Genomic DNA, 20,135 nt, shown 5'->3' on the forward strand with positions numbered 1-20,135 from the left:
AGCATGGCCTCCGCGCCCGCCCACAGCCCGCCTGCAGCACTGGGGCCGCCAGCCACAACTGCACATGCGCCGCGGGCTGCGGCATGAACCATTCATGTTCCGGGGCTCGCCAATTCCAGAACCTTCTGGAACGCTCATGCCCGCCGCGGGTCAGGGGTGAGCTGACCTCACTTCCGTGCGGGGCCTGGCCCTGGGTTCCGCGGGCGCTGTGCGGCGGGTCCGCGGTACCACCGGGACGCAGCCGCTCCCGGGACCGGGACGCAGCCGCAGCAGTCGAAAAAAACCGGCGGCGCTGAAGGCGCCCGGGGGCTGGGGAGGGGGTCAGGGCTGTTCCGCCCCGGGGCGGGGCGCCGGCCGCGCATGCGCACGCCGTGACCTTCCTCACGTGTGTGCTGGCGGCGGCGCGGTCACTCGGTGCGGGCGGCGCGGGAGCATCATGGTGAGTGCCGGGGCCGCCGCTGCGCCGTGTCCCCACCGCTCCAGCGGCCCCGTCCCGGGCTGCCCCGCCGAGCGTGCCCGGCGCCGCGGGGACGGACACGCCACAGGGCCTGGCGGCGCCCCTACTCGTTCCCCGGGCGGGTCGCTGCCGGGGCCCCCGAGCAGCCGCGGCTGTGCCGCCGCGCACGGGTGTGCCCAGTCCCTGCCGTGCCCGCGGGCAGCGCTGGGTCGCGGGAGGGACGGAGGGAAGGCGGAGGCGGGGGGCTGGCAGCGCCGCAAGGTCACGCAGTCCATGGGGCAGAAGCGACTCTCCCACAGGCGCGGGGGCTGCGGGCCAGGACGTGACGGGAGGCTTGCGGGGGCTGCTTTTGGCTGCCCAGAAACTCGAGCTCAGGGTTCCCTCCCGCCGCAGTAACGGAACAGTCCCTTGGCAGCAGCAGGGCAGGGCCGCACAGGCCGCGGCGTTTCTCTGCGGAGATAGAAAAGAAACCTAGGCCGCGTTCTGGAGCGCTCCTTCTGTAAGTTTAGTAGAATTTTTTATAGAGAAGGAGAATTTGACTGAGTTGCCTTTGTTCTTGCAGTGATACTTGATTCTTATGATAATAATGCGCAGAATTAAAACTTAGTGTAAAATGTTCATGGTCATAAATCAGGCAGCTTTGTTTCTGATAAACGTAGAACAGCTCTTAAAAAAGAGGATCAGTGGTGTTATCTTCACAGAAATTAAACGGGCACAACTGGCAGCCTTTTCCCTTGGTTATCTTTCATCCCTGTGGTGCTGACAGCAGTCAGACGCAGCATCTTTCATGTGCTGCCTTCTGTTCGTGCTCTGCCTGTGACTTTGTTTTCTGCCACTTCTCAAGTGTGTGTGGATATTGATGAGTGCCAGCAAAGGGCACGCGGATGCCAAGCCCTTCTAGCTCTTTCGCTGAGTGGGGGCTCCTACCTGCCTAGTGGAGCACTGTCTCCACGTGACTTGGCAAGTTGTCATAGCTTTCCTTCTGAATCAAAGCAAGTTCCTTCTTCCTGACCCCTGCTTGCTGGGATAAATGCACGTGCTTGCATTTATCTGGGAATTAAACGGCTGATTCTGAAATGCAGACACGTAGCAGTGAGTGGTTGCAAAAAAACCCCAAACCTAAACCAAATGAGAGGGAAAAAACCCAACAGTTCAACAAAAACCCCTCACCTTGACTCTGCTTAAGCAGAGACAGATAGCAAAGCAGTTGAGCCAAAAGGGTGCCTTCCTTCCTATTTTCAGGGGCTTGACCTAAACCTTCTCTTAAGGTCTGAATCTATTTGTAGAAGTCGGTATAATAACAGCACTGTGGCTCACCTATTTTTTTGTGAAAGGTTAAGGCTTGAAAACACCTGAAAAAGACTGACAATGGGGCACCTGGCTAGACTTGTGCTTCTTTAATGTAAACCTCTTCACAAGTACAAATGCAGCTGTCCCAAGGGGTCCTTAGTCATCATTAGATCTGGTTGTGAACTGAATAAATACAGTTCATATAATCAATAATTATGCTCACCAAGCTATAGCAACTAAGGGTTTGATGTTAAAAGCCTGGAGGCCTCTCCAGAGAGGAGTCTGCTCCATCTGTGGGTGGTTTATTCCCCAGCTGGAGTACATCTTCCTACTGCTGAACTGTCAGGATTGCCCAGCATCTGCGTGTGCCTTCAGGATTTTCTGATGCAATCCGAGGTGGTATTTGATTGCTACTATTAAATCAGTGCTTAGTAGTTTTCCTAAACTATTAATCTCTCTCAAAAGAGAAATCATTATGTGTTGGGGTTTTTTAAACTCTTTAATTGCAGTTTTGTTGTAATGGTTCTCTTGTTACAATGTACAATTACTTCCACAGGCAGGAAAAGCATTTAGGAAATTTCTTCCCCTCTTTGATCGTGTACTGGTTGAGCGATGTGCAGCTGAGACAGTAACCAAAGGAGGAATCATGATACCAGAAAAATCCCAAGGGAAGGTACTACAAGCAACAGTAGTAGCAGTTGGATCTGGAGCCAGAGGAAAGGTAATTACCCTGAAGCATTACTTTGAGTAGAACTAGTAGTGGTGTGGTGGTAGCTGGGATATTGCCGTAGGAGTGGGATGGTTACAGTGCAGATGTGGTTATAGTTCATAAAAATGGGTGTCTGTGATGGCTGAAAATGGAAGTGGAGATTCAAAAAGGAGGTGGGTCCTGAGATGAATTCCATCATTCCTTTCATCATTTGTAAAATGGAGTGGGGTTTGTTTTGTTTGCTGTTTGGTTTTTGTGGGGTTTGTCTGCTTGTTTAATGGTGGGGTTTTTTTGGGGGAGGTGTTGGTGTTGTTTGTTTATTCTAAATATGTAGACAGTGTTTTGTGTGATACCTTGTTCCATCACTTCTCAGCCAAAACCTTGAGGGACCAACAGACTTCTATGTTACAATTATTACATGCCAAAATGTCTGTGACTTGTGAAAAGGGTGGAATCCCAGAATGTGGTATTGGCTATCTTGTCTTGTGCAAAATATCATTGTCCATAAGGATTAGGCTTGTTGGACTAAAGAAAGTCAGCAATCAAAAGAAGTAAGTGTTGAATAAGCGTTTGTAATTTTGCACATTGGATATGTACATGGAAATAAAAGAAGAAAGTTCACAAAAACGCCAGTGCCTGGGGAATTCCACATCAGAAGGGCTCTTTCCCCACCAGAGCAGTGTTCAGTCAGTAGCAACACTGGAAAACAGGTTAAATTTCAACTTGGACACACTGCCTTGGCCTTTCTGTACCGTGAGTCCCTCTATATGTCCTGTGCTGGTTTGTGTCAGGATCTGATTTTTAGAGCTTTATATTGTGAAAGGGCGATAATATTTGACTAATGTGTTAATGTTTTATTTGTAATATAAAAATTTAATTAAACTTTATCAGGCATTTCTAAACAAGTGATTTGATGGCAACAGTGACAAGTTGATCAGAGTTACAGACACGGGAAGGTACTTTTTAAACTGGCACTTGGAAAAATTATCCTTGGCTATAGAATATGGAAATGGACTTTCTTCCTTGATTTTACAGGGGGGTTTCATGGTTCTTTCAGTGAAATCCTATTCAGTGTGTCAAGCAAAGACCTCACGCTTGTATTTACCATCAAAAGTAAATGCAGAGTTGTGATTTCCTGAATGTTTCTGTATGTGGATGGGTCATTGTCGTTTGGAGGAATTCTATTACATCTGTTTATATTATGGAAAACTAAGGATTTCTTTCTTTTTTCAGAATGGCGAGATTCAGCCAGTGAGTGTAAAAGTTGGTGAAAAGGTTTTGCTCCCAGAATATGGTGGTACTAAGATTGTACTAGAAGATAAGGTAGGTTCCCCAACTTTGTGAGTGCAAATGAGAATGATTCCCAAAACACCAGTGATAAATACTGTGATTACTTCATGGTGTTAGCACCATTCAAGAAAGGGAGCAGCTGGATCCAGCCACCATCTGGTAGCTGTGCTACTGCTACTTCTGCCCCTGCATAAATGGAAGCAACCAAGGAAACCTCTGACCTGATCTTTGCTGGATGGGCAAAATGGTTCCATATGTCAAGCACATATGAGAGGGAATGCAAAAAGGCTTAGAAATTACTGAGGATATCCTTGCTTTTGACAGGGACAGCCTGCAGAATTGCTTTCTAACAGTCCTTGTGCTTCCCACTGCTAGAAGTGGTAACTTGATAGCTCTCCAAAGAGTATCTTAGGAACAAAAAGAATTTTTTCAAGACCAGCTGTACATGTTGACTTCTTGGTTAGCTTACTTTTGATTTTGTACTTAATGACTGCGATAACCCTAACTTCAGAACAAGGCAGTGTTTACAAAACAAGAAAAAAATTTACATGACAGAAACTAACATTTCTTTTCTTTGCAGGACTACTACTTGTTTAGAGATGGTGACATTCTTGGGAAATATGTGGACTAAACCTGTTGCAGTATCAGTCATCCATTCCACTAAAATGCTGAAATTTTTCTTTCATCATGTAAATAATGTCCTTTATTTTACAATAAACAGGCATTGAGTCTTTGAAATGACTTGTGATCTCACTGTAACGATGGAACACAAATAAAAATATGTACAGTCAGAAATCAGTTGCTCTTGCTTGAGTTCCACTGAACAGTGAAATTTGGATGACCACCAACCAGCCTTAATTATTCCAAACATCATCATTTTATATCCTTATCTCTGTACTGAGATTGTAAAGGTCTTTACAATAAACTTATAAAACTATTCTGCTTCTGTCTCAGTTTCTGCTGTTGCTCAGTGAAACTGAGTCTCAATTGTGTAATGTAATAATGTTATTTTCCCCAAGTTTGTATGAAATGAGTTTAAAATGGTTATCAGATGCAATCATACTGAGGACTTTTAGCCAGCGCTCTTGCACTTTGGACTTCTGAGATAGCATGGATTCTTTTAACTTCTCTCTGAGGACCCTGAAACACGGGAAGGTTAAGGTACACACACCACCCTGCCACAAACAGCCTTCCCCAGCAGTTGATGGGAGCTTGGTATTAGTCATATCTGTGCTGGAAAAAAATCATCAAGTTCCAGGACGAAGCAGATAAGAATTAACGGTTATTCTCGCTTATCTCTCATTGAATTTTGCCAGTAGAAAATAATCTCCCTCCAACAGTTAATCAGGCAGAAGTGGGGCTGATGCTGGTCTGAAATGAAGTTTCTTTACCGTTTACCACACTACTGCACCCAGATCTCCAGCTTTCCCTTAACTCAGGAGAGACCTGATTTGACAAATTATATTTCCTTTATCCTTAACACACCATTCTTAAATAGCAAGACACTGACTTAGGTAACGCTGAAGCAATCAAATTTGCATATTTGTGGCCACCCTGTCTTGCCTTGAAAAGGATGCAGGGGTGTTGATGTAAGAGCACCCAAATCTGCACTGTTCCTAAGGAGACTTTCAAAGCTGGGGTCCATAGAGGGATCTAGTGCAGCCTAAGAACATACAGTGCCTTAAAGTGCTTTTGGGCTAAACTTGGCGAAGTCATTCAATGTATGACTTGTTGCTGCTGAAACTTCATTGGCTGGAATTAAACTGCATTTCTTTCCATTCTTGGTGAGAAGAACTAGATACCTTTGCAATAAGGATTATAATGTAACAGTAGACAACTGTAACAAAAAATATTTTTCAGAACTCCAGTTGGGTGCTGCAGTGTGGGACTCTAGCTCTGGCACAGTTTGAAACAATGTATTTTTGCCAGCAGAAAGCTCCTCCCATCAGTTGCACAGCACAGCAGTGAGCTGGAGCCACGTTTTTCCCTGGATGCCATGGGTCAGCCAGCTATTCCAGCAGGAGCTGCATTTGCCAGGCTTGGCAGTCTTTTGCTCCCCATAGCTGTGAGGTGGCTGCTCTTGGCTGGTTACCCCTGCTTGCTCTGGAGCTGAAGACAAACCAGGCACTGCTCTGGGGGTTAAACTTGCACTGAACTATGGATAGACAGGGAAGGTGCTAAATTAATAAAAATACACATTTTAGTATAAAAGCCCTACTTCTTGAAGACTGCCCTATTGCTGTTTTACTTTGGTAGTTACAGCACTGCATTTTCAAGCTGAAATTTAAGATAATCACACTCCAAGGACCTTGCAAGACAATCGATGGTGCAATGAAACACAAACTCCCTGGGAAGCATTATCTGCCCCTGGAGCCAGCATGCCTTTATTTCCCAGGACAAGGCAGGCAGTCTGCTGCAGTCACATACCAAAGAGGGAAAGGTATTTTAAATATTTACAGACTGCTTAGGGAAACTATACCCCATCTCAATGACAAAAAGATGCACTAGGAATTAACTGCTGACAGAGAAGTGTTTAGGCCTAAAATTTCAGCATTTCTTTCCATAATGTCTTTAAAAGACATGAATTACCTAGGATCACTCTGAGCTCTTACCACACAACCTGGCTGCCCCAGCTCCATCTCCAGCCCATGCTTTCAGCCCAGCAGATTTTCAGCCACTTGATACAATGCCTATGTATTAAAATATTTAGCATGGCTGTATCTACTGCTGTTTATGTAAGTGATTAAAAACAGAAATCACATTTCATGGAAATAAGTAATTTATGGATGTGGGGAGAAAATAGCATTCCTAAGCCTAATCAAATGGAGGACACGCTAGCACATCTGCTGGATTGACAGGAACATTCTATTCTTGCACCACGAGGCTCTCACTGCAAGCAAGGACAAGGCAACTGCCACGTGGCCAAGGTGATCCATCTGCTGTTGCTGCCTCTCAGTCCATGACTGTATGCCAAATTCTGTATCCCTCGGGTTCGACAGAGAAGGACAGACAATCCATCACAAATGTTCTTTCTTTGCTGTGTTCTTCCTGTAGGAAATTAGGCTTCTTTCCACTGTTTTCTAGTTTGTTTTAAAACTTCAGTTTTGGTGTAAATGTTGCATATTGCCCCACCTGGTTTTTGAGGGGATACAGTCCTCAGCCTTGCTTCAGTCTGTCTGAATCACAAGGAAACCAGGTGGACTCCCATCTACTTTTGTGTCTTTCCTTTCTTAACATTTCAGAATAGCTTCCATTATCAGCAGCTGTAGTGTTTTCAGAAAGCTTTTATCACCCTGGTTATGTTATCCTGCCATGGTAAGAAAAGGACAAATCGTTTATATGCCAACAGAGAAGAAAGGATAGCCAGGTCCCTAACAGCACGAGTAGTTGATAAAATTTTGGCCAAATACTCAATTTTTTCATTCTTGAAGGCCATAAGAAAATGAGGACTAGCTAAAACTTGAAAACTGAAATTACTGTTGTACAGGTTTTGTTCAACACCAGCTTGAAATTAATGAAATAAAAATAATAAGCATCTTCCAGGAATACAGGGTTAATTATCAAGGGGCAACACAAGATACCTTAGAGAATTCAACATCAACAAGGCAGATTTCTTTCCATTTTCTGCAAACCCATGAGCCAGTTGCAGAATGAACTAACAGACATATTTTTCTCTGAGAGGTATTTCTTCACAGTCAGATTTGTTTCCATGTTAAAAGCAAGATGGCCATGAAATAAAAGTCAGGGACAAATGGAAATGTCAAGTACCCAACTTTTCTGTGCTTTAAAGTTAAACCTTGAATATGGTGATGGAAAAAGAAAAAACAAAAAAAACAAACAAAAAAAAAACAACAAAAAAAAAAACCACAAAAAAAAATCCCACAAACAAGCTGCTGAATTATGAAGGACTCAAACAGCTAGAACTGCTTGTGTTTTGAGACTGGCTAATAATAATATCAATCTCATAAAAAAATTAATGTTGGAATACAGCTGATCTAAAGAGATAATAGGACATTTCTACTCCTCATTCTAACACACCGTTTTCTCTCAGCATTTTAAACCTTTTGATGGTTTCTTACACAAGCTGAGTTTCGCCACACCGAAGAGCTGACATTCCTGGGGCAGGAATGCTGGCCAGGAGTAAAAGAGTAACTACTGCAAACTGAACTCAGGTGCCTGAGGCCAGGAATGCCGGTCCCGTGTTTACAGTGTAACTCGAGAGGAGTTGCCTCTGCGGGCAGTAGAAACTGTGGGTTAGCTGGGCAGGCGCTGACCCCATCACCCATTTCTGCTCCCTCACACAGTGTCCAGCTCTCAGCTCTAACCTGGCCTCCGGAACAAGGCAGGGTCCTGCTCACCGCGTTGCCCAAGCAAAATCAGGATTCAAAGTGCACTTCTCTTTCGGGTGGGAAAGCCTAATTAGAGATTTTTCAAGGTTTTCAATCTAGAAATGTTTCACAAAGTGTAACTTTCACTGGGTAAAAGAAAGGGGTTTTAACGTGTTATTTACAGCAAAATAATTGAGTGAAGGGTGAAGCTACACCCAGCATTCACCCTGAAATACGGTGGAAGTAGGGACAGCACCAGGTACCAGCCTTCTCCACTTTGCAGGAAACACCACACAACTGTAACCATTTATTCTTTGATTGTGTGAGGGGGGTGTCACATCAGAACCTTGCTGCTTCATCGTTCTTGCACACAGACAGAAGCAATTCACGCTTTCTTATTCTGTACTCATTTCTACCATATATTTTCAAGAAACAGAACAGCTTTCAAATCATTTTCTTCTCACTTATCCTACAGAAATAGTATGAGTCACTCTGGTCTTCCAGAATGTTTACTTGCTTGTAAGGGGGACGTATTTGTCAGCCAACTATGAGCTAACAGTGTCTTTTTTCTGTTTTCTTTCCAAATACAGTCAACACCTGACTCAGCAAATCTTGAAATCTAGTCTAACTCTGTTTGCCATTAGCACAGCAGTTGGTGCCCTCTGCACACCAAGCTCACAAGTGTCTCAATCCTGCCTTTGGAGACCTAGAAGGCTTCCTACCTACTTTGAAATTATTTTGCCCCAAACCACCTTTGCTGGGGTGGGTTTTTTAATTCATTATTTTTAGCGTTAACAACTATAAATCTTGAATATAAAACTCTGAATATTTTTCAAATTCACGCCCTTATAGTTTGTATTGTACAGAACTTCAGGTACTCGGTTGTACAGAGACAAGCGAGGACTGACCTTGCGGGAGCGCACGTACAGCCAGGGGCTGGCGGGGGGATGCTGATGAAATCCGAAGGATGGATTTCCTCAACCACTCAGCCCGTCAATCTCCGTGCGAGGCTTCGCCTCACAAAGCGGGTCACTCGCTGCGACACGGCCCCGCCGCGCAGCACCGAGCGGCCGCCCCAGCTCTGGGGGTGGGGGGGAGTGGGGAATGCCGGTGTCGTCCCTCAGGAATACAAAGCCTTTCTCTGGTAGAGGGACCCGCAGGCGCCCGCAGGGCACTGCCCGCAGGGAAGCGCCCAGGGCCTCCAGCGCCGCGCTGAGGACAGCCCGTCCGCGCTGCCCGAGGGCCGAGCGGAGGCGGCCGGGGACACCTCGCCCCCCCGCCCCTCACGGCCGCCCCGCGCAGCGCCTCCCGCCTTCTCTCGCGAGAAGCTGTTCTCGCCCTCGCTGCGCGCGGCGGCTGTTCCGGCGGTTACGCGCCTCCCTCCGCGGCCGCTCCCGCCCCGCCCCGCCCCGCGCGGCCCCGCGGCACATCCGGGCCCCGCGGTCGCTATGGTCATGGCGGAGGGCACGGCCGTGCTCCGGCGGAACCGCCCGGGCACCAAGGCCCAGGTGAGGCGCTGCCGCCGCCGCTTCTCCCGCGGCCGCCGGGCAGGCGGGTGGGCACGGGCAGCGCCGCCGCCGGGGCCCGGCAGCCGGCGGGGCGGCGCCGAGGGCCGCGCCGGGCCTACCGGGGCTGGGGCGGGCGGCGGCCCCGCTGCGGGGATCGCTTTGTTCCTGCGGCCGGGCGCGGGGCAGCGGGCGAGACTCGGTGCCCGTAGGGGAGCGGGCCGGGGACGGCGGCGGCTCCTTCCCCACGGGCTCGGCGGAAAGGCCGCCCCGACAGCGGCCCCGAGGCGGGGGGAGCGCCGAGCGCCGCCGCGGTTTCCAGGCTGCGGGCCGGGAGCTGAGGTCGCGTCGGGCCCGGGTGGCCGAGGGAGGGGCCGCGTCCCGCAGCGGGCCGGAGAACACCTGTGACAGCCGGGCGTGAGCGCGGGCCGAGCGCTGCTCCCGGGCCGCAGGTTGGTGCGGGCAGGGCGGCTCCCCCGTACTGTCAGGCATCGCTGTTGTTACCGCTGGGAAAATATCGAGAGCACGCTCCGGGAGCGAGCTCATGACCCTGCACACGGCTCCGGGTGGGAGCTCGGCACCGGCAGAGCGACCGTACCTGCCTGCCCGTCCCAGAGGGAAGTCATCCTTCCCTTACGTAACTGCACACAGGGAAATGCTGGTGTCACATCGCTTCTCTTAATCAAAATTGAATTCATTTGTTTCTGGGGTTTCAAAGTCAACTGGAAAAGGCACACCTCAAACACGGAAACTGCATTTTTTAGAATTATTTCAGAGAGGTGATCTGTCAGACTTCATGTGAGACTTTCTCCTCTGCTTTTGTGAGGAGAGCTCGTGGTGAGAAAGGAGCAGTGTATGACATGTGTCTCCTCCTGTTTTTGTCATAGCATACAGGTAAAATTATTACACAATCCTGTAAATCAGGTCATCCTATGCATGCTTAACCTGTGAAGGAGACGGAATGTTGTCTGCCTTTGATAAATCTGGGGTATTCTGAGAAACAGTAAGCTGGACATAGACCTAGGTTTTGTCAAATATTATGAAGTTCATGTAGGTTGAAGATTTTTGTATATAGTGACGATTATTTCTCTCTGTAGACATGATTTTTGTGTGTGTGTGTGGCTGTATTTAATGTTTTATTTCAGATGACACTGGTATAGCTATTCAGTGCACGAATAGAATTAGTTAATGGTATTTCAACACTGGATGTTTACTTGAGGTATTTTTTCCAGAGCTGACTTATTCTCTCAGGAACAGATTGCTGAGCTTTGCAGTCGGGCCATTTTCATTGAGTCATAGCACCTACTGGGATGACTACAGCAAGCTGATGTGCAGCATCTCTGCATGATATGAGGGAGTAGCACCCAATTTTAGATGTGAAAAATGCAGAGTAAGAAAATGCCTATGGTTTTGGGATGATCATAGGTGCAGGACATGTGGACGGCTGCAGAACACTGAGGTGCAGCTGGATCTGAGGTGAAACTTCTGGAAGGTTTTATCATTACAAGGCTGATAAGCATTCAGGTAAATTAATTAAGGCATACTGACCTTACCAAGGGAATGTGGTACCAGGTTAGGCCAGCACGGCATTACGTGATCTTAGCTCAGAGAAGATGATTTTCTTGCTGTGTCACCACTGAGAGTTTTAGTTTCATAACCAGTGTATGCTGCTTCTCTCTACAGACCTTTTCTTCCCCATTCCTACCTGGTCTGACATCTGAAATGGGTGCTGTGTGCAGCATTTAATGTAAAAAATACAGGCTCTGGGTGTTAGAGCAGGGTGTGGGGCAGCAGTGGTGTTCACATGCTGAGTCACACACAGCTTTCCATTTCAAGGTGTGCTACTGTTGCAGTGTTGGGATCGTAAATCCCATCTCACCCTCTTCCTGCCAGGACTGTGTGCTGCTTCTGTTCAGATGCAGCTTCCTGGAATTGTATAAATGACATCTATTTTCCTGCATGTTCAGCCTTACTGTAGGCTGCGTGCTTTTCTTCCTCCCCCTCTGGTTTTGTTACATTGCTTTAAACTGTCTTTTTTAAAACAGGATTTCTACAACTGGCCTGATGAATCCTTTGAAGAAATGGATAGTACATTAGCTGTCCAGCAGGTATTCTTATTTACATGATATGCTGTTAATGAGTGCAGTTTCTCAAGTTTTGTGTTCTGGTATATAAAAATACAGGGCTTGCTATTTATCTGCTTAGGATGTTGCTGCACAGCAGTGAATTTCATAAGCACCTGTGTGTATTAAAAAACTATTGTTAATTTTGTTCGCAGAAATAACTGGAATTCCCATGTCTGGTTTAAACAAATCAGGTATAAGAAAATGGTGGGGGTTTCTCTGAGGTTTTTTTTTGTTTGTTTGTTTTGAGATGAATGTTGGAATTTACCCATTCTTGTACATTTTTTAATTGAATAAAGGTATTTTTCAGAGCTGGCATTTTTAATACCAGTTTCCTTACCCTGCCTATCTACTCTTGAACTTTTTAGTCTGTGAATAATATCTTAAGTAAGAACTAAACCCCTCCAAGATGTAATGTCCTAAATATACTTACTGTAATTACAACAAGATCTAGTTTTATTTCTCCCTCCCTCCCAGTATATTCAACAAAACATCAGGGCAGACTGTTCCAACATTGATAAGATCCTTGAACCTCCTGAAGGCCAGGATGAAGGTGTATGGAAGTATGAACATTTAAGGTAAAAACCCATCTTTTGTCAATATTCTATCTTGGTTCTAAGTTTTGTTCATTGATGGTGGTAGTGAATCTATTTGAATGTGACAGATCAAAAGTAACCTTAATGAAACTTGATTTTTCCACTGTTAAATATTGGTATTATTTTCTGAATTCCCTGTTCATTCTAAAGATTTATAATGTGCTCTGATCTTAATGGGTTTTTTTTAAGAAAATATTTGTACCTCACTTCAAAAGTTGTACTAGCACGTCTTGAATATGAAGGTATAGTCATGAATTTCCATAGCACTTTCTCATAGTATTGTCAGTTCTTCACCTCCACTAACAGGTAGTGTGATTTCCAGATGCTCCCAGTGCTTTTTCTGAAACTTGCAGGCAAATAGGCTGGGAAAGCAGGAGTACCTGTGTCTTATAGTTCTTTTTCTTCTTGTAAGGAAACAAACATTTTTGTCCACCTCTGTTTTTTTTTTAATTGCAGTACAATAAATACATTCAGCCTCAGAAGTTTGTGCCTTAAAGTATTTTTCAGTTGTAGTGTAGTTATTAATACATGTCTAGTAATCCTTTTGTCCTGATTTTTATTTTTCTTGTAAGCATCTCTTCTCACTTTATTGAGTATACACTCAGGAATAAAAACAATTCTAACTCCTCCTAGATTCAGATGCCTTGATGTTTTGCCTCACATTTTCTTTTTCTCTCCTCCGGTCTGCAGTAGTTCCAGTAGGCAACAGGGAATCCTCAAGGAAGGAAAAAGTATCTACATACAGTTGCAAAGTCACATTTTAAGAATTCCCCCTGTCCTTTCATATACCTGCAAATATTTTTAGATTCATAAAAGTGACTTGTCACTATGACTCGCAAGTTTTGGAAAATTTCTCAGATTTTCCTGTAGGATGGAGGGCTGAGTTCTCTAAAGTTGGAGAATGCACTTTCAGATACATTCCAGTGAAAGCAGTATTCCAGAGGTCCCACTCTGTTAATGATCTGAGGTGGGACTTCTTTAGCCCCTTAATTGCTTGGAAGTACATCTTAGAAGGATGGAATGATCCAGCTATATGAGTTTAACTTACACTCCTAAATTAATTTTCTTGAAGTGTTCTTTTATTTTTTTTTAATCTTTATTTGTGAAATAGCACTTTTTTTCATAACAAAGTTGGTATCTTAAACACTTCCACTAAATGATATGTTAAACTCAGCCTCTGCTGTCAGTGAAGAATTAAAATATAATTGCTTAGCTGAGTAAAAAAACAATCTGCTGGTATGAAAATCAGAGTGTCTAACCTGTTTTTTTATGAGACACTTGCAGTGAGGAAACAAACAGTTGATTTTGATGCTGCTGTGTTCAATTTCTTTTAGACAATTCTGCCTTGAGCTCAATGGACTAGCTGTCAAGCTTCAGGTAATTCTTGAGACTTTTATATTTTGTCAGGGAGGAGACTGTTTTGTGTAGATTGCAGAGCTTTATTCTAAATATATACACACAGAGCTAAGCAGTGGTTGAAGGTTTTGTAAGATTTTAAGGGCTTATGGCAAATAACCTCTTTGGAGAGTAGACAGGGCAAGGAAGTGATTTGAAAAGATCAGCTCCTTTATGCTGTTGGGTTTTGTTCTTAACTGAACAATTGTTTTAACAGAGTGAATGTCACCCTGACACATGTACTCAGATGACAGCAACTGAACAATGGATTTTTCTCTGTGCAGCTCATAAAACTCCCAAAGAGGTATGGATGTATTGTGGAAAACGGGCTCTAGTGATGCAAAAACTTTCTTTCACAGTTAGTTCATGGGGAGACTCTTTAGAGCTGGCTTCTTACTCAAACTGAGAGCTTATGTGGGTTAAGAATATCACTTGAGCTACTCTTCTTTGCCATTCTGTAGTGTTTTACAGAGGAACAGGAGGAGGTAAAAGGAACTGCTTTTTTACACCTCAGTATTAGCAGCTTTGCACATTCCCCTCTTTTCTCTCTGGGTTTGTGTTGAGCCTGCCTGAAACTCAATGGAAAAAGCTCTTTGTTTAATTGACAGAGGAGTACATGCTGAGAATAGGCTCTCATCTTCAGACTTTAGCTTTGATCCACAGTGTAAACCTGACACTCCAAACGTGACTGCATGTGCTCATTCTTAGAGCAGTTACTCCAAAAAGGTGGTGGAGTTAAAAATGCTTCAAAGTCAAGTGGGTGTATCAGCATGGCAGTAGCTTGTCTCCCTCCCTCAGTGTCCAATTAGTTTAAACTTTGTTTGGATCTTCTATTGAGCCACTTGATACATCTTTTTTTTTTGCCTTCAGAAAGTCTTTGTTGCTTTTGGTTATGATGGTAGTGAAGTTTGTCATATTTATCTTTGTATTTCACCTTCCAGAATAAGGTATTGGTTCTTTTTAACCTTATCTTTCCTGTCCTGTAAAATTTTTTTTCTTGTTTTGTTCTGCTTTTACTTTCTTGAAATATTTTGATTTAGCCAACTTCCTTTCCCACTCCTTGAACCCATGTCTCTACTCAGCATCTTGGCATGTCTGGCAGTGTTGTCCTCAGCTAGACTGGAGAACTTCAGGCTGCTTTTTATCTCTGAACATGCAGCATTCATCTCCTGTTTTCCATGTCAGTAGCTGCCAACTCATGGTCACACAGGGGGTGACAGAACCTTGAACTGCTGACAGAAATGTACAACTGACAAGTCTTTTTCCTGAAATTGATGAATGGCACAACGGACAGACATTCCTTCTCTCAGTCCATCTCAGTTCAGCTTTACTTTCTTCCTTTAGGTGTACCTGATTGCAGAGCCAGAGATGGCTTGTTACACACTTAGTTACATTTAAGATTTTGGTTTTCTTTGTCAAAGCAAAAAGCACTGATAGATTTAGGTGCAGGTTTGGCTTCAGAGCCTGTAGAAGAGCGAGTCTGGCAACTTGACTATGTGGGAAACAAATGAGCTGTGAGGTAACAATCACGTTTCTTTTCAGTGTACTCCTAGCATGTATTTTTATTATACAGCTTTGTTTAAGGAGAGGCATAAAATTCACTACTTACGTGCATAATGACATTGCCATAGTAACTTTTTTTCTTTAAATAATTTACATGGGTTGTGAAGCACAGAAAAGAAATGACTCACTTAAGGAGAAAAAGTAGTTACACCTTCAGACGCGCTATGTGAAACTTCTGGGAATAAAAATGACCAGTGAAGTTAAAAGCTTCAGGAAACATAATAAAAATGTTTCTTTTTAAACAAGTTCTGACAACGTCATGTATGTGCTTATACTTGTGCTCACTGTCTGTTTCTGTAGTGTCCTGCTATAGACTACACCAGGCACACACTTGATGGAGCTGCATGTCTTCTGAATAGCAATAAATATTTCCCCAGCAGGTAAAAACACTTTCTCTTGGGAGGAGGGAGAGAAGGAGGGAGGAGGTTGGAACTTAAGATGCTGACAAAGCACTGGGAGAGGTGTAATGCATTTTTCATGGACTACTATTGGAACTATCAGAAATCCTGCAGCTCTTAGGAGTTGGGAGGCCTATTGCCACTTCTAAGCAAAGGAAGAATTCTTGTTTATTCAAATAGTTTGCAATTTACTGGAGCTAAGGGATGCTTTTTAGGTAAGAACTGTTTTAGTGATATCTGTTAGTGTTACGGGGCTTCCACTGGTGTAGTGCCCACCTAAATGACAGGATGGCCTTTGGACAGATGCTGCACCTCAAAGGTCTTAAACAGGATGGCACCAAAAGCCTCCAGAAGCCAACGCCAATCGACTGTGGGACGTGGCAGCCACAGAAGAGAGAGACCGAGGGTACTGAATGGGCAGGTCACATCAGAGAAAAGGCCGTGCAGAAGTCAGAACTGTACACCTTTAGGGAATTCACTATAGACAAGGAGGTACAACTGGGAGTCCTTTTTTTTTTTTTTTTTTTGCCTATAAACCCTAGAAACCAGAACTCCAGCCTTTACCAGAATTACTGATGATTATTAACTACAGGTAGAATTTTTTTGTACTCAGAGTACAATTTGTAAATGTGGAGCTTGCACCAACAAGTCTAAATTTCATATGCAATTCTAGAGAATAGTTTTAACAATCAAAATTTGTGTCAACAATGTGTCTCAGTAGTAATTGCATTAGAGCAGTTGTGTAACCTTTCTCCTGCTGCTTGCAGGGTTAGCATAAAGGAATCCTCTGTAGCCAAATTAGGATCAGTGTGCCGAAGGATTTACAGAATATTTTCACACGCTTATTTTCATCACCGGCAGATATTTGATGAATATGAAGTAAGTACTTTCAAATTACATCTTGAAAGCAGGGCATTTACTGAAGTTACAGCTGTGATGGAGTTGTATAAAACATTTTAGTCCTACTAGAAGATCTATATTCAAGTGAAAGATTGATTACAGTAGATTCCAGTTTACAACTGAAGAAGCTGTTATACTTAAAATACACGTAGACATTCATTTATGTGATTAGCATACTCAGTTATGGTTTCCCTTCATTTGGATAAAAAGCCAGAATCTGAGGGGTTTTTTTACAGACAACTCAAATTCATCTTGTATTTAAGAATCCTGAATATATTCAAGCAGTGTAGTTGGTACAGCTTACATATATGTATTTCCTGTTTGTGTATGTTGCACAACAATTAAGGAATTACAATTGTGTAACTGTAAAGGATCAGAGTAATTGAGGGCAACTTGTGCACCAGCAGTAGCCTTTTTTTTTTTAGTGGGAAAGTAAAATTTAATATATAAAAAGTAGATAAGGGGTATAGCTAAATATAAAAGGAAACCTTTGCCAAATCCCACTTAAGGTTTCTGGAACAGCTATGAAATAATTAGGCCCTGTTGTGTTGGACATAATGTATGTAGGAGGAATTTCAGAACCATGCTTTTAAATATTTAAATATATTCTTGTCTAAGTGCTGTTAAATTGAGCTGTGACTGAAGCCTCAATTTCAGCAGGTTTCTTAGTAATTGTAGTAGCTATAAGCAAACGGTAAAGATATAAAAGAAGCAATATAAATTTACTATTTAAGCATGACTAAGACCTGTAAATCTAATAAGACAATTACATAGAAGCAAGCTTTTTGTTTAGCATGTTCTCCCTAATGGTTTAAAGTAATCTTTCTGTACATACTGTTTTTTTCCCCTTTTTTCACTTCCAGAATGAAACTTTCTTGTGTCACCGGTTCACTAAGTTTGTGATGAAGTATAATCTGATGTCCAAGGATAACCTGATTGTACCCATTTTGGAAGAAGAAGTGCAAAATTCAGTGTCAGGGGAGAGTGAAGCATAATGGGAATAGCAGTACAGAAGCCTGTACTGAATATAAACAAAACATTAATTATGTACTGTATATATCACTTTAGACACTTCAATCACGTATCCTCATAGCTTTGTTTAGTATACTTTTTGTATGCTGTGTGCATTGCCTTTTACTATGGGAAATACTTTTAAATTATTCATGAGCTGTATATTCATCAATGTGGCACTCATGGTCTTTAAATAAAAGTAGTAGTATCTGTTTATAATGCCTGTTAATAAAAGAATTTACAGTTCTCTAAAATTGCTGCTAAACAATCATTGAATCACAATCCTGAAGATGTGTCTGATTGGGTGGGGAAAAAGTGAGATTATGATTTCACAGCAAGCCATTTTGTAATGCAGTAGCTATATTAAGTGTTAGTTCAAAGATTATCACCTTAAATATGTAATTCTGCAGGAAGCTTCTTGCAATGTCACTTATTCCTAATTTACCTTTTATTTTTTTTAAAATTGCTTTGAAGATTTACTTCTGGATGTGCATATTGCTGTATGTGTATATCCAAATACTAACAGGATCTGTGTATTAACCAAAAGGACAATTTCACTATGGTATTGAACATATATATTCTTGACGTGTATCTAACACACTTTGTGCACTTGTTTTTGGCTGGAGGCGAGGTTTGTGTACAGCAGGAGATAGGTACTGTCCTGTTAAGGCAGACTTCTGCTGCTCTCCAGTCCACAACCTCTCTAAAGAATACCTGTGCATATTTATGGCAACTGCTTACAGATTATACCTCAGCTGTTCATGTTACACTACATAACACACTGGCACAGTCTCTGCTTGTATTCCTAGTCAAAACATGCTAAGTACCTGAAACATCAATCTTTCTTTGCAAGAGTTAATTACACTTTCAATATACTTTTGTTTCTTTTCATTTACCTTAACCATATTGACAAAAAGATTTTGATTCATGCTTCTGGTTCCCTATCAGGTGTTTATTTCAAGTTGTGTTTGCAGATTTGCAATAACTGACAATTTCCATGAGTGCTGCTTAATTGTGTTTTGTCTAGAATGATAGAATTACATGTTTTAGAGATGCTTATAAGAGAAATACTGCTAAGTGTACATGAATGCAGGGTCTAAGAGCAGTAGCAGTGTTCATGAATGAATTTTGCTTTGCTGTTTAAGAAGTTAGCTTGTTGTTTCTCTTTGAGGTTGACAGGAGCCCTCTTTTTATTTCTTCCAGCAGGTTTAATGGGCTAGCTCAGCTAGTTTCAGTAATTTACACTTTGTTTTCTACATTATATTTACATGGAAAGAAGGGAGTCCACATATTTTTACTAAGTCTTTTTTCATAATATACTAAACATGCCTTAAATTCTATTTTTCTTTATATGAATCAAGCACACCTCAAGCAACTGTTATCACCTGGATGTAAAGGGAATTTAAACAATGAGAAAATAGAGAGACTAAGCTTAAGTACTTCAACAGCTGTATTCTTCAGCAGCTTCTTGTCTCATGTTTATCATTTTATTTAATTGTCAGCAGGGTAATTGCATGAGATGTTGTCAGAGTGAAGTAGCTTTAGTTACTGTCTATACATTTAGCTGTAACTTGCCTTGTATACACCAGGTTACCTGATTTTGATAGATACCTTGAAGTTTGTACTGCAGGTAGGAGGACTGTTTTCTGGAGATAGTCAAATGTATTTGGCTCGTTGCTGTCTGCTCTAGGACCATCCGTGGTGTGGCTCCTTTGTACAGTCACTCTGCATGTGTGTATTGGCCGTGGTGACTGGGATAGGCAAAAACATTGGACTGGTGTTGCTAATTACATTTCCTCTACAAAATTGAAGAAAATGATGTGGTGCTCAGGACTGCATTAAAATTTTAAACCTCTCATGCTTTAAGAGTTTCACTTCAAAACAAAACTCTGGAAGTTCTAATCCTGTTTATTCTCATTCAGATTTGCACTGTAAAGTTGACTTGCTATACTAAGCTGATTTTATATAAGGCTTAAGTGAGACACTGCTTGTATTTTCCCTTGCTATTGTTTACATGAGTACTGTGTACACACATGTGCCTGGATGGTACCATAAAACTTCAGTTAGCCTAAGCAAACCATTGATTTGTCTAATAAATATTAACAGATTTAATTTAGACTTTACATCATAGGGAAACTGAAACTGTCTTTGAATTATATTGTAAAAAAAGGATAAAATTAAACTGTTTCTTTATCCATACCACTATATTTTGACAATTTATTCTCATGTTTCATGTTGTCAGAGAACACAGCAACTGTTTCCAACAGACCTTTGGATGCTCCCCCCCATCTCTGCTACAAGGTGTGCTTGAGTCAAGTTGTCGTTCTTCTTTCAGAAGTAGAGAAATGCAATACTCATTAGGAACTTGCAAGTCAGACCTCAAATTTATACATCCCACAAATCAGAACATGCTGGTTCTACAGTTAAAATATGGGAGATCTAGAAGAGGGCCCTCCAGATACAAAATAAGCACATTATGACTGCATGTCACAGACACAAAGGCTGTAAGCAAAGACTCACTGTCAAATGACTTCTTCCTTTTGTCACTGGGGTTTTTCCTCACCTTTGGC

The 20,135-nt window shown here is 42.9% G+C and overlaps 1 protein-coding gene and 1 long non-coding RNA gene across 4 annotated transcripts; one reads left to right on the plus strand and one right to left on the minus strand.

Annotated features, from left to right (window-relative positions):
• The first annotated feature begins 182 nt into the window (after nucleotides 1–182).
• On the plus strand, nucleotides 183–19,764 carry LOC125328300 (MOB-like protein phocein). 3 transcript variants are annotated; one of them, XM_048308718.1, is made up of 9 exons: nucleotides 183–439; nucleotides 2,304–2,468; nucleotides 11,625–11,687; nucleotides 12,180–12,280; nucleotides 13,633–13,675; nucleotides 13,911–13,997; nucleotides 15,557–15,636; nucleotides 16,422–16,533; nucleotides 17,418–19,764. In XM_048308718.1, exons 1-9 carry the CDS (start codon nucleotides 437–439, stop codon nucleotides 17,547–17,549), a joined length of 786 nt encoding a protein of 261 aa, XP_048164675.1. In that variant the 5' UTR covers nucleotides 183–436; the 3' UTR covers nucleotides 17,550–19,764. The 3 variants fall into 3 exon arrangements, with proteins under 3 accessions (XP_048164675.1, XP_048164674.1, XP_048164673.1); XM_048308716.1 differs by lacking the exons at nucleotides 183–439; nucleotides 2,304–2,468 and adding an exon at nucleotides 9,471–9,582; XM_048308717.1 differs by lacking the exons at nucleotides 11,625–11,687; nucleotides 12,180–12,280; nucleotides 13,633–13,675; ... (2 more) ...; nucleotides 16,422–16,533; nucleotides 17,418–19,764 and adding exons at nucleotides 3,690–3,779; nucleotides 4,327–4,683 and having other exon boundaries at nucleotides 333–439.
• LOC125328301 lies at nucleotides 6,508–9,367 on the minus strand. The gene is made up of 2 exons (XR_007204645.1): nucleotides 8,983–9,367; nucleotides 6,508–7,053 (listed from the first exon to the last, which is right to left on the minus strand). It is a non-coding gene; the product is annotated as an uncharacterized LOC125328301 (long non-coding RNA).
• Nucleotides 19,765–20,135: the final 371 nt, after the last annotated feature.

This window comes from Corvus hawaiiensis, chromosome 7, assembly GCF_020740725.1.
Source record: "Corvus hawaiiensis isolate bCorHaw1 chromosome 7, bCorHaw1.pri.cur, whole genome shotgun sequence".
Lineage (NCBI taxonomy): Eukaryota > Metazoa > Chordata > Aves > Passeriformes > Corvidae > Corvus > Corvus hawaiiensis.

What these genes read in the sequence shown, in the direction of transcription:
- LOC125328300 (XM_048308718.1), top strand. An exon ending in GACTAGCTGTCAAGCTTCAG is followed by an intron (nt 13,676 to 13,910) that starts GTAATTCTTGAG and finishes TTGTTTTAACAG; the next exon opens with AGTGAATGTCACCCTGACAC. An exon ending in CTCATAAAACTCCCAAAGAG is followed by an intron (nt 13,998 to 15,556) that starts GTATGGATGTAT and finishes CTGTTTCTGTAG; the next exon opens with TGTCCTGCTATAGACTACAC.